The sequence below is a fragment of the Hemiscyllium ocellatum genome, chromosome 13 (assembly GCF_020745735.1).
Source record: "Hemiscyllium ocellatum isolate sHemOce1 chromosome 13, sHemOce1.pat.X.cur, whole genome shotgun sequence".
In the NCBI taxonomy this organism is placed as follows: Eukaryota; Metazoa; Chordata; class Chondrichthyes; order Orectolobiformes; family Hemiscylliidae; genus Hemiscyllium; species Hemiscyllium ocellatum.
In genome coordinates, this window is record NC_083413.1 from 6,197,770 (window position 1) to 6,212,113 (window position 14,344).

At 41.6% G+C, this 14,344-nt stretch overlaps 1 protein-coding gene across 3 annotated transcripts in view; it reads right to left on the reverse strand.

Moving 5' to 3' along the window:
- xrn1 (5'-3' exoribonuclease 1) overlaps nucleotides 1–14,344 on the reverse strand; it is a 122,820-nt gene that overhangs the window by 70,459 nt on the left and 38,017 nt on the right. For all 3 annotated transcript variants that reach the window (XM_060834508.1, XM_060834510.1, XM_060834507.1), the window contains exons 15-20: nucleotides 13,290–13,446; nucleotides 9,351–9,470; nucleotides 8,497–8,666; nucleotides 8,249–8,369; nucleotides 3,966–4,055; nucleotides 3,460–3,569 (exon numbers count right to left, since the gene is read on the reverse strand). In XM_060834508.1, coding sequence (XP_060690491.1) covers nucleotides 3,460–3,569; nucleotides 3,966–4,055; nucleotides 8,249–8,369; nucleotides 8,497–8,666; nucleotides 9,351–9,470; nucleotides 13,290–13,446 — 768 coding nt within the window. The remainder of the gene's footprint in view (nucleotides 1–3,459; nucleotides 3,570–3,965; nucleotides 4,056–8,248; nucleotides 8,370–8,496; nucleotides 8,667–9,350; nucleotides 9,471–13,289; nucleotides 13,447–14,344) is intronic.

Genomic DNA, 14,344 nt, shown 5'->3' on the forward strand with positions numbered 1-14,344 from the left:
TGAACCTTCACATCTCATCCTTACATAAGCCTTCTTCTTCCTCTTGACAAGAGCATGTGGTGAGAAAGCAGGGTTAATATTTCGAGTCCTGTGATCCTTCTCCAGAACTGACAGTAGCGAGGTGATGATATCAACTTCAACAAAAGGACCTTCAAAATGTCCCATCTTCTTCCTCAACTGAGGATTCCCCACCATGGTTGACAGAGCTCTCAGCTGAGTCTGACCAAACTCTCGCATTTCAACCCTCACCGATTTCCCTCCCACAATGATAGGATTCCCCTTGTTCTGACCTACCATCCCACCAGCATCCACATCCAAAGGAATATTAACTGCCATTTCTGCCATGTCCAGCAGTATGCCACCACCAGACACATGCTCCCTTCCTCTCCCCTCATCAGTGCGCAAGGACAGCCCTCTCTGGAACAACATGGTCCACTCTTCCACTCCCAGCAACCCCCCCGCCCCCCCACAGCCACATGGTACTTTCCCATGCCATTGCACAATACCTGAGGGAAAGTGAGGACTACAGATGCTGGAGATCAGAGTCAAAAACTGTGTTGCTGGAAAAGCACAGTCAGTTAGACAGCATCCAACAGGAGAGTCAATGCTTCGAGCATTAAGACTTCATCAGCAATTTGATCGCAGAATACCGGTGTGTTTACTCCCCCTCTCCTCACTAACCAAGTCCCAGACAAACTTTCCAGGTGAAGTAGTGCTTTATCTGTAGTTCACTCAATCTAGTCCACTGTATTCACTGCTCATAATGTGGTTTCTTCTGCATTAGGAAGATGAAATGCAGACTGGGCGATCACTTTACAGAACACTTGTGTTTTTTCCGCAAAAATGACCCTGGGCTTTTGTTTCCGGCCATTTCGACATATGACCATAATTCTGGTAAATATCTCAGTCTCTGGCTCACTGCAGAACAACACTTTATTTTCCACTTGGGAACTCTTCAACCTTCTGGACTCAATAAAGAGTTCAATAATTTTGGCACCTGAGCACCTTCTTCCATCTCCTTACCCCAACCCCCACACACCAGGCCACGTCATCCATGCACTGCTACCACAAGCAACAGTTCTCATTGGCAGCTAATCATTCTCTCAGGCTTACCTTGACCCATTTCTTTGTCTGCCCAACAGTTGTTCTCTTTCTCTTTGTGCTCCATCTCCACCTATCGTTTAATCTTTTCTTCTCCCCCCATCCCTCCTCTGGCATATGAACCAACCTTTTCCCCAATTAGAATCAGTTCTGAAGAGGAGTCAGTGGACCCAAAATGTTGATTCTGTTTTCTCTCTCCACACAATCTTCAAGACCTGCTGAGTTTTCCTAACAATTTTTGATTTTGTTTCTTTTCTTAGCAACCTCCCATGTGGAACCGTGCCAAAAGCCTTCAGGAAATCCAACTAGATTACATCCACTGGCTCTCCTCTGTCTAACTTGATTGTTACCTCCTCAAAGAATTCTAACAGATTTGTCAGGCATGACCTCCCCTTGACCATGCCATGCTGTCGCCTCCCTATTTTATCATGCAGTTGTACGCACTCCACAATATCATCATTAACAAACTCTAAAATCTTATCAATGATCAAGGTCAGGCTAAATGCCTAATCATTTCCTGTCTTCTGCTTCCTTCACCTCTTAAACAGTGGTGTTGTATTAGACATTTTCCAGTCCTCTGTGATCCTCTCTGACTCCAGTGATTCCTGAAAGATCACCACCAACGCTTCTACAATCTCCTCAGCTATCCCCTTCAGAGCTCTGGGTTGGGGCTGGCTCTCTTCCACAAAGGTGGTTTTCTCAGGTCAGGGTGAATCCTCTCATAGGTCTTCTTCGCTTGCCACAGGGTCTGCTGCCACAAGTCAAGCTGTCAGTCTTTCCTGCCAGTCTTCATTGGACTCAAATTTTCAATGCACAATCTGGCTTTAATTTGGTTCTTGAAATTCAACGGAGAACTTGATTCACAAATGGCCTTGTAGCAAAAAGTGTAAATGTGCAAAACAGTCTCCAAAAAGTTTGAGAAAACTGGGACGATGAACGAGCATTAACCTGAAGTGTTAACTTTGTTCCTCTCCACAGATCACCTGTCTCCCGTTCTTTTTGTTCTGACTATAACACACAGTTGCTGATTTTAACAATTCTTCAGCTTCCTTGATGTTGTTTCCTGTGCTCAGAGCTGACATATGCAACCAACTGAGCCAAATTCCAACTCACAACACAGCCCTATCCTGAGTAAGAGGTCGACCAGCACAAATCCAGTCAATCCTGTAATCAGCAGAGCTTTGAAAGAGAACTTGAGTTTGTTTAATCCAATTGTGAGGATTTTGTCAGGGACAAACAGCCCAAGAAAATTTCACTTTTATGGCACAAAAGAGTTCATGTCTCAAATCATGACCTTTTAAAGGAATAACCAAAATGTTAACTATATCCTCTCCCCAAAATGTTGTTCCATCTGTGGAATATTTCCAATTTTTAATTTCAGATTTCTAGCAGCTGCACATTTTGCTTTCTGGTCAAAATAAGGGAAATAGTTAGAACAGAATTGGGGTAAACCAACAGATTAAGATTAGGTTTGTTCCGCTTTTGTTACACTTTTGAGTCATAAAGTTAAGAGTAAAAGAATGTTGCGGTGAGGCCACACTTGGGGTATTGTGTTCAGTTTTAGTTACCTTGCAATAGGAAGGATGTTATTTAACTGGAAAAAAAAAGTGCGGAAGAAATGTACAAAGACGATGCCAGGACTCAAAGGTCTGAGTTACAGGGAGAGATTGGATAAGCTAGGACCTTTTTTTTTTACAGCATCGGAGACTGAGGGGGGATCTTATAGAAGTGTATAAGATCATGACAGGGATGGTTAGGGTGAATGCACTCAGTCTTTTTCCTAGAATTGGAGAATCAAGGACTAGAGAGCAACAGTTTAAGGTTAGAGGGGAAATAAAAAAAGGGAACCTGAGGGGCAACGTTTTTTTAAACAAAGAGGGTGGTATGCGTATGGAATGAGCTGCCAGTTAAAGTAATTGAGATGGGTACATTAATGGCATTTTAAAAGGCATTTAGACAAATACATGGATAGGAAAGGTTTAGAAGGATATGAGCCAAGTGCAGGGAAATGAGGTTAGTGTGGATAGACATTTTGGCCAGCATGGACCAGTTTGGGCCAAAGGGCCTGTCTCTGTGCTGTAGGACTCTAACTACAAGTGACAAATGGCAAATTGCTCACATCCTTTCCACGATAGTCAAATGTTGTATTCCAAGAAACAGTGAATATCACAGCCTACCCATTCCCTCCTACTCTTAACTCTCGTTATGTCTTATTCAGCCTCTTGTCTATCTTAGTTTATTACCAATAATCTTCTTGTCTGCCAACCCATTTCATATCTCTCTCTCTTTGGATTTGGTTCATATGAAAATAATAAATCAAATCAAATAATCCAATCAAATCTCGTTGGGAATACTTACTTCATTTCTTGATCTGACACAGCAACAACTCGAGCTTCCTCAAGATAAGGCCAATTCAAATAAACAGACCTTCCAAGCTCCTGGTTAGCAACATCATCCACATTCTGAAACTGAAAGGGTTATTTATACATTAGTCTTAAATATCAGGCTTTTCAAAACTATTTTACCCCCTTTCAATAATCTCTCATAATTCACCAGGGAAAAGAATAACAAATCTAATTTCTAACATGGTGCAGAAATCCAGAAGAAATTCCTGAAATTTGACACTAATAAGATACACACTTTGGAATTCAAATCTAATCTTTTGCAAGATTAGGGAAAACAGGAGTTAATTAATTTGCATGTAAAACTAAATGATAAGCAACATTATTTAAGTAGATACAACTTGTTCTGAAAAGTTCAAATAGTTTGGAAGTCAAATGAAATGTTGTTTTCAGTTTTAGTTATAAATTTAGTTATATTCCAGTCTTGGTGAACTAGTACATGGTTTATGATCTAGTACATACTTCCCCTTCCGTAGGCAATAACTCCAAAAGCATATTTTCTCCACGACTTGGCTGTTGGAAGACTTGAACTCCACTTTTCACTAAGTAGAACTGCAAAAATAACAAAGTTGCATTTTCCTTATACAGATTTGCTTAAAAATAAATATAAGGTGCAAAAAGAAAAGCTGAGTTTGGGAACCAGCATAGCTGGCTGGGCAGAAGGGTCTGTTTCCATGGTATATGACTCTGTGTAACTGGCTCTCAAGTTTCTGTTACCTCGCTCACCTTTCTATAATGGTGAGACTATACTTGCTACCTTCCAAATCATGGGGTCTGCTCTAGAATCTAGGAATTGAGGGTGATCAAAATCAATGGATTTGTTACCTCTGCAGCCACAGTTTAAGAAACTTTAGGCTATAGGTCATCACATTCAGTGGATTTGTCAGTTTTGAGACTCATGAATGTCACTAGGAGTTATTCTTATGTTATTTTTATAACAAGTCCCTCATTCTTCCTAAAACCGTTTCTCCTCACTTCTTTTCTAATATTGTGTCTCCTACAATGAAGACAGACATAAAGTATGAAACATTTGCACTATTTCTCCATTATGAGTTCTCCTGTTTAGACCTTAAAGGGATCCAAATTTACTTTCATCAATTTCTTCATTTTAATTCACTAGAGAAATTGCAGCAACTTGAATTTTTTTAATAGAATTCCCACAGTGTGGAAACAGGCCAGTCACCCCACCAAGTTAACACTGTCACCCCCAGACTCACCCTACCCTATCCCTGTAACCCTACATTTCCCCGTGGTTAACCCACCTAGCCTGCACATCCCTGGATAATATGGGCAATTTAGAATGGCCAATCCACCTAGCCTGCATATCTAAGGACTGTGGGAGGAAACTGGAGCACTTGGGAGGAAACCCATGTAGACACGGGGAGACTCTACACCGTCGTCTGAGGCTGGAATCGAACCTGGGTCCCTGCCACTGTGAGGTAGCCGAGCTAACCACTGAGCCACTGGGCCACCCCCTTTGCTTTTATGCTTGTGTTTTTTTCTATTCCATTTTCTCTATTAATTTCTTTGAGAGTCTTTGCTGAATGCCAAGATTCTCCAAATCCTCAAGCTTATTATTCTTTTGGCCAGCATGATAAATACTCCACAACTTTCTCTAGCTTCTCATCCATAATGGTGAGATCATGTTTCATATGGGTGTTTTGATCCTAAACAAAATGGATGATCATTGGGAATCATAAATTATTTCCTTTAAATGTTTTCCATTGTGAAATTTGATTTAAAAATATGATCAATGTCTCCAAGTGAACTCATGACGCATACCTACACAATTTCTTTGCTCAATTCAAGACCATTAGTTTGGACTTAGCTAAATTACTCTCAGACTCAACAGAAAATATAAAAAATATTATGCAACAGAAATGTTGGCATGAGAACACAGTCATGTGTTGAAATGGCATATGACTGGAAGCTCAGGGTCATTTTTTACCAACAGAATGTGGGTAAAAGCAGTTATCCAGCCCGCATTTCGACTCCCCAGTGTACAGCAGACCACACTGTAAACAATAAATACAGTAAACTGGAGTGAATGAAGTACAGGTGAATCACTACTTCTCCTGGAAGGTATGTCTGGGGCCTTGGATGTTGAGAAGGGAGGAGGAAAACAAGCAGGCATTACCACTTTATGCAATTACACAGGAAGGTGCTGTGGGGAGACATTGGGAATGGAAGAGGAGTGGAAATAGTGTCTTGGAAGGAATGGTTCCTCTGGAATGCTGATGAGGGATGAGAGTGAATGTGTGTCGAGTCATGGCAGCCCCTTGGAAGTGACAAAGAAATCCTTTGAAATGGAGGCGGGTAGGGTGGTAAGTGAGCACCTTATTGCTGCTGTGGGAGGGAAGAGAAGGGGAGTGGGAGATGGGTAAACATGGCTGAGGACCCTGTCAATCATGGTAGCATGGACTCCTCAGTTGAGGAAGAAGGCGACCGTTTCTGAGACTTCCATGTGGCAGGTGGCATCATCAGAACTGATGCAACGGTGATGAAGGAACTGGGAGAATGGATTGTGAATCCTTACAGAAAGCAGGGTGTGAGGATGTATAGTCCAGGCAATTGTGGGAGTGGGTATGTTTGCAGTGGATATTGGTGGCCAGCCTATCCCCAGAAATGGAAACAGATGTCAATGAAATGAAGGGAGGAGTTGGAAATAGACCAGATAAAGGTGAAAGCAGTGTGGAAATTGGAAGTGAAATTTAAAAATGTTTCCAGTTCGGAATGAAAAAGGCAAGCAGCACTCGAGAGTGTCCATCGAGGTATCAGAGGAGGAGTTGTGGGTGAGGTCTTGAATAGCATTGGAACAAGGAATGTTCGTGTATCCCACAAAGAGACAGGCATAACTGGGGCCAGTGCAGGAACCCAGAGCTGGAAATGTCACTAGACATTCTCACCTGACCTCCTTTGTCAGCATTCCCTCTGGGACAGCCTGGTCCAGTCCTATCCATTCACAATATGCCCCCACACTGACATGGCATCTGCCCGTGTAATCACGTGAGGTTTGACACCTGCCCACTTACTTCCTCCCTTCTCACCATCCAAGGCCCCAAATATACCTTTCAGGTGAAGCAACAAGTTACCTGTATTCATTCACTATTCACAGAGTGGTCTGCTCTACACTGGGGAGAAAAACAGACAGGGATTCATTTCGGAGATCACCTATACTGCATCTGTGACAAGGACGAGTGCTTCCTGTCACCTGCCACTTCAACAGATCCTTGTTCCTAAACCAAAATTTCTGTTGCTGGTCTGCTGTGGTGTTCCAGTGACCTTCAGAGCAAGCTCAAAGAACAGCATCCAATTTTCCTTGGGGACCCTGCAGCCTCTGGGCCTTCACATTGAGTTCAATTATTTTAGTGATAAAAACAAAAAGGCTGGAAAAGCTTAGCAGATCTGGCAGCATCTGTGGAGAGAAATCAGTTAACGTTTCAGGTTAAGTGACCCTTTGTCAGGAAACTCAGCCTGAAACATTAACCCTGATTTCTCTCCACAGATGCTGCCAGACCTGCTGAATTTCACCAGCAATTTGTTTCTGCTTCACATCTTGTTTTATTTTAATAAACATGCTGGATCTAGCTTTACAAGATGCAAGATATCTGTATTCTGAAGTATCGAGTATTTCAGCCTTAGGCTAGTTAAACATAGTCACAATCCAAGCACATGCTTTGGGTCTTCTAAGTGAGCATAATGACAAACTTACAACAGTAGTGAAACACATACATAACAGACAATGTACGTTTGGAGAATCCTTTATATTTTATCAATTTCTCTTAACAAGTGCGGTGATGGATTTCTATACAGCTATACAGTCCACCTGCCCACCCACAACAAAATACCTCCTGATCAAGTTAACCTCTGCATTGCATTCTAAATTCAATGCAATCGAGATCAGATTAGTGACTGATTTGGACTGGCAACACTAGTAACCTCTCAAAGCAGTAAGAGTCGAGTGTGTGGTGCTGGAAAAGCACAGCAGGACAGGCAGCATCCAAGGAGCAGGGGAATCAACGTTTCAGGCCTAAGTCTTTCATCAGGAATAGCAGTAACCCTCACACAGCCATGGAGAAGGAGCACACTGTATGGATACAAATGCTTCAAGCCCAACCGAAAACAATTTAAGAAAAATATACATGCATTCCTCTCGGATTTCCCACCCCCATAGTAAAAGGCCCGAAGGTCCACTGAGTCTGAAAGCAGAGTGGCCGCATGTACTTTAAGCAGTTAGTCACCAAGGAAGCAACCCGCAGTCATCCACAACAGGGTGATACACCTACTTTGCTTTGAAATTACGAATTTCTGTTACATTCTCACCATTTATGTGTGCACTGTTGCTGATCTATCAAAACCTGCTAAATCACAAATACAATGTTTAAAGTCTGGTTGAAGATTTGTAGCTCGGGTGTCCGTTGTTGTGGTTCTGTTCGCCGAGCTGGAAGTTTTTGCTGCAAACGTTTCGTTCCCTGGCTAGGGAACATCAGTGCTATTGGAGCCTCCTGTGAAGCGCTGCTTTGATGTTTCTTCCGGTATTTATAAATACCGGAAGAAACATCAAAGCAGCGCTTCACAGGAGGCTCCAATAGCACTGATGATGTTCCCTAGCCAGGGAACGAAACGTTTGCAGCAAAAACTTCCAGCTCGGCGAACAGAACCACAACAACAAATACAATTGCAGCAAGGATAGAAATTAAAACAAATGCAACAAACAGAAATTTCACATCAGAGGGCAAGTTTACCTTATGCTTAATATGTCTCAGAGTTGGAAACCCACAGAAGTATAAAGATCCCTTCTCTGTGACATGCTTCTTAGTGCACTTGAGATCTACTTTCCATGCATCCATGGGAATCTCTTCATGTCTGAAAGAAATGCCCAACAAACTAAATTAAAATATGCTACCAATGAAGTAAACTAGCAATAACCTAATCCACAGAACAATCCTTCAGGAAACAATGTAAAATTTGTTATTACATGTAAAGTAACTACCTTGCATGACACTGCTCCACATCTGGAAATTTTTCTGGCCATGGTGATGAATATTTGAAGACAATTTTTTCATCCCACCAAAACTTGACACAATTACTGTGTCTATTACGTTGTTTTTCTTCCTCTGAAAGATCACTATTACAAGGTTCCATTGCTGTCAGTAATCGTTTCTGAAAAGTTTAGGTAGCATTTACAAATGAATAAAATGCTATGAAAAGTGTTAAAACGATTGTAGACAGAGATAAAGTGCTTAAAATTCATTAAGGGGATGCAAGTGTTTTCCTTGACCAGCAATTGCTCCTGTCTCTAATTAACATCTACAAGTGTACCTTGAGTGCATCTCAGGAGGTTTGCTGGGCTAATTCAGAGTTTACGTTCTTATATAAGCACATACTGGGTGAATAGGAGAGATTTTCTTCCCAAATTAAAATTAAAGAACCATTTGATTGTTTTTGTTTACAACAGTCTGATTATTTGTTTTTTTAAAATTCACTCATGGGACACAGGTGTCACTGCTGACCAATATTTTTGCCTGTCCCTAGTTGCCCTTTGAGAAGATGGGAGTGAGCTGCCTTCTTGAACCGCTGCAGTCCATGTGCTGTAGGTTGACCCACAATGCCTTTAGGGAGGGATTCCAGAATTTTGACCCAGTGACAGTGAAGGAATGGTGATATTTTTCCAAGTCAGGATTGGAGGGGAAATTGCAGGTGGTGGTGTTCTCATATATTTGCTGCCCTTGTTTTTAAGTCGGTTTGGAAGTTACCGTCTAAGGATCTTTAATGAATTTCTGCAATGCATTTTGTACGTAGCACACACTGCTGCCATACAATCTGAAAATGCATGATGCTACTCACCTCATCAATAAATGGAATCAGAACAACCGCTTCCCACTCCTGTTGTTTGCCATTAAGGTCGGTTTTGAAATCTGGAGGATAGTACTCAATGATTGGTGAAGCTTCATCAGTCATTAAAAACTGAGAATAGAAAAATAAAAATTATATAGTTATTTTATGCATTCCATGCATGAAGGTTATCTTCTAACTTGATATTCATTTCTCCTTCTGTCTTGTCATCAGGTCATTTTTAACTGCAGTTCCTGACAAAGAATGTGAATCTGCAATTTACGACTCCATAGTCTGGTGGATGCAATGAGATTTTCATTCATCTCATATAAATGTCATACAGAGACAGGGTAGAAAGAGAGAGAAAATGGAGGAGGAAAGACAGCACAAAATCTGAGATGGAGTGAAAAAGGAAGATGGTCCACAGAGTAGTGGAGGTAGAGGAAGAAAAGAATGAGGGGCAAGGGAGAGAGCAAGAGTGAACAAACTCACACGTGGGTGTGCATGAGTAGAGGGTGGAGCAAGGAAGTGCAGCCAACACTGAGGGGAGCTGAAAGTGAGAGTCAGGATAGTTGAGCACAAGCAAGGGGAGGGTGGCTGAGAGTGACAGCGGTCAAGAGCTTAAAAGAGAATGAATCTGTGGAATTCGTTACTCTAGAGTCTGGTGGATACCACAATACTGAATAAACTGAAGGAGGCATGGACAGATTTTTTTAATTGGTAATGGGTGAAAGAGTCATGGGGAGCAGGCAAGCAAAATGGAGTTGAGGCCAGGATGAGGCTAACCATGACCATATTTAGTGGTGGAGCAGACTCAAGGGTGGATTACCTACTCCTGCTCCTTGCTCTTACATTCTTATGAGGGATAGGGAGAACAAAAGAAGGTAAAGACAGACTAACAATGGCCACATCAAATAACCAAACACTGAATATACTGCTTGAGCTCTGATCGTACTGTGTCCATGAGATAAATAATTATCAGCAGCAGTCTGAGGATCACATCCACTCAAAAAGCCTTAAGTTTTGTCTTAAGTCTTAATATGGGTAAACAAGTTGTTCTTCAAATGAAAATAGAAAATGCTGGAGAAACTCAGGTCTGGCAGCAACGATGAGGAGAGAAACAGAGTTAACGTTTCAAGCACAATATGACTCTTCGCAATCATATTTGACTCCATTTTTCTCTCCATAGATACCGCCAGGTCAGAGTTTCTGCAGAACTTTTTATGACTGTTTCAGATTTCCAGCATCCCCAGTATTCTGCCTTTGCTCGTTGTTTTCTCAACCCACAGGGTATTTGGGTACATTCTCAAGTGGATTGCAGAATTGTATTCTTTGTCTGCCATTTCTCTGCCTATTACTAAGGCAAAGGGACTCAAAACATGCTGTTCGATGGAAAAGTTGTCATCATTCTGTGTGATTGGTAGCCCAATCATTAAAGTCAATGCCAGTGTGCTTCAACAAGAGTTTCAGAGTGTCTCTGAAACATCATCTTTTACCTCCCTAAGAACACGGGCCATTTCAGAGTTAAAGCACAGAACCTGGTGGGGAGATTTCAGTCATCTGGACTTGGTGTGTATCAAAATTGAGTTTGCAAGAGGTTTAACTGAATGCTTGTGACCTGGTCTGAGGATTTTGTTCAGGGTCCTCCCATCGTTTTTAAGAGGATGAAGTGACAACATGTTTGGTGAAATTTCTCTCGTGCCCTAATGTGTCACGGATACACAATCCAAGTTTTACTACGGTACATACACATGATGATTGTGTTTATTCTGTAAACTCAATCTTTTGCTAACAAACACTTGCTGGTGTAGTTTTGAGAAGTCTGAACTGGTGCAACTGATCCAGTGGTTTAGATTTTATTGTCATATGTACTCGAGTACAATACAATAATTCGGGATAGTCAACATGGTTTTGTGCGTGGGAAATCTTGTCTCATGAACTTGATCGAGTTTGTTGAAGTAGTAACAAAGAGGAGTGATGAGGGCAGAGCGGTGAACGTGATCTGTATGGACGTCAGTAAGGCGTTCGACAAGGTTCCGCATGGGAGACTGGTTAGCAAGGTTAGATCTCATGGAATACAGGGAGAACTAGCCATTCGGATACAGAACTGGATCAAAGGTAGAAGACAGAGGGTGGTGGTGGAGGGTTGTTTTTCAGACTGGAGGTCTGTGGCCAGCAGTGTGTCGCAAGGATCAGTTCTGGGTCCACTGCTTTACATTATTTATACAAATGATTTGGATGTGAACATAGGAGGTATAGTTAGTAAGTTTGCAGATGTCACCAAAACTAGAAGTGTAGTTGCCAGTGAAGAAAGTTACCTCAGATTACAACGGGATCTTGATCAGATGGGCCAATCGGCCAAGGAATGGCAGATGGAGTTTAATTTAGATCAACGTGAGGTGCTGCATTTTGGAAAAGCAAATATTAGCAGGACTTATACACTTAATAGTAAGGTCGTGGGGAGTGTTGCTGAACCAAGAGGCCTTGAAATGCAGGTTCATTGCTCTTTGAAAGTAGAGTTGCAGGTAGATAGGATAGTGAAAGCAGCGTTTGGTATGCTTTCCTTTATTGGTCAGAATATTGAGTATAGGAGTATGGAGGTCATGTTGTGTTAAGAGCGTGGTGCTGGGAAAGCACCGCAGATCGGCAGCATCCAAGGAGCAGGGAAATCGACATTTCAGGCAAAAGCCCTTCATCAGGAATGAAGCTGGGAGCCTGGGGATGGAGAGATAAATGGGAGGGGGTAGGGCTGGGAGGAAAGGTAGCTGAGTGCGCAATAGGTGGATGGAGGTGGGGGTGAAGGTGAAAGGTCAGAGAGGGGGGTGGACAGATAGGTGGGAAGAAAGATTGACAGATGGGACACGTCATGAGGATGGTGCTGAGCTGGAAGGTTGGAACTGGGGTAAGGTGGGGAAGGGGAAATGAAGAAACTGGTGAAATCCACATAGATGACATGGCCCAAGGCAGAAGATGAAGCGTTTTACCTCCAGTCGTCAGGTGATAAGGGAGTGGCGATGGAGGAGGACCAGGACCTGCATGTCCTCGATGGAGTGGGAGGGGGATTTGAAGTGTTCGGCCACGGGGCAGTGGGGTTGATTGGTGCGCGTGTCACGGAGATGTTCTCTGAAGCAATTCAATGTGAAGTTAGCGTTTGTACTGCAGAATTACATTTTACTTTGTTCAAAACTACATGAATCCATGTAAAGTTCTGTGAATCTGTTTTTTAGGTTAGAATCAGTCTGACCATTGTGGCACAGACAGCCTCACAGGGAAGCTAATACCTTCAATACATTATCTGGGCTGACATGACACCAATTGTTAAAAGTTCACTTGAGAATTTAACTTTAAAATATTTTTGCGATTTACAGATGAAAGAACTGAAACCAACATGGTCATTCTAAAAGATGAGAGACTTAACAAACAATTCAGGTCATTTTCAATATATAATTTCAGTTACATCACACTGTAAACTTCTGCTATAAATGCTGTGTCTTACAATCTTATTCTCCACAACCACCTGATGAAAGAGCAGCGCTCCGAAGGCAGTGCTTTCAAATAAACCTGTTGGACTATAACCTGGTGTTGTGCGATTTTTAACATATTCCACAGTTGCTTGTTAAACAGGTTGTGTAGGTAGGGAAGCTTGTTTGGTTGACTGGGTATTTTAACAATACTTGAGAAATGGTTGAACTTCTTGTATGCAGAAGAGATCAAGAATGGTTTGAAAAACAGTACAATAATAACAAATTGGTATCTGTGGAGCCGAGTTTAGCTTTGGCATGGAGACAACTGAGGCTCAAGGTTTTCCATGTTGACTGTGTTCAATACTTTCAGAGGGCAGTTCATCTTTGGTTAGATGAGTAGCCATGGTCAATAGTTCAAATAGTGCATGGTGAAAAACACTGAAGGCAACTGCCATCAATGTGAAAACCTTCTAAGGAGTCCTCTTACCTGATAGCAGTTGGGTAGTAGATCTTTGCTGGCTGCTGGAAGAACAGCCAGAAGCTGCTCAAATGGCTTGAATGGTTTCCCTATATCAAACTTTATCTTCAACTTGCTGATATGACGGATGTCAGATAGGTAAGGTGCATAATGAAAAGGATAGTACCTAAACAGGGAAACAAGGATCCGATGACATACACTGTCCAATTGTGAAACACAGAATCACCAGCCTATTATCTTTAGGGCTACCTTTAGAATTAATTTATATTTTAAAGGGAACTCAAATTAGCTGGTAGATCTCTAATAGTACGTATTAATGATGAAATATATTTCAACTAAGGCTGTCCAAGAACTTCAAAGAAAATTGCTACACAGCGGTGGTGGGGGGGCGGTTCTGCTGAAATTAGAGCAGGCTTTTAATCCTCTAACTTTTATTGAGTAACTATTAAGCTTAAGTGAGTCAGGTGTCACCAAATTGTTACAGAATGCTGTGGTGGCCATATCATTGAGTGTATTTTAGAGATAGATAAGTTCTTGATTAAGAAGGGATCAAAGGTTAGAAGGAGAAGGCAGGAGAATGGGCTTGAATGATGGACCATCCTAAATGGGCCCAATTCTGCTCCTGTATCGTATGGTCTAAATTCTCGGTCCTTAAGGAATATTTTCAAATGCAGGGTTATTGACCCAAGGAAATTTCAATTCCTCAGATCATTCTCATAGAATCAGCTATAGGAAAATTTCCGTACGCACAACTTCAATATACTCTGCAAAAACAGCAAACCAGCCACTGGAAGTTCTGGGCCATGTCCTCACCCATGTAATCTTATTGTTTAAAACATTAATATCAGATCAGAAAGTTATTATGCTTTATTACAAATTTGAAATGCTTCACACTTCAGAACTAGAGCCTCATTAATACATTGTAACATGCAAAGTTATCTGATTGAACCAGGGACAGCATTTTTAAGTTGATAACATTAACACCTACAACTCAAAAGGTTGAGATTTCAAATCTCACTATGAACATCATATTAAAAGATGAAATATTAGCAGCTTGATTTTAT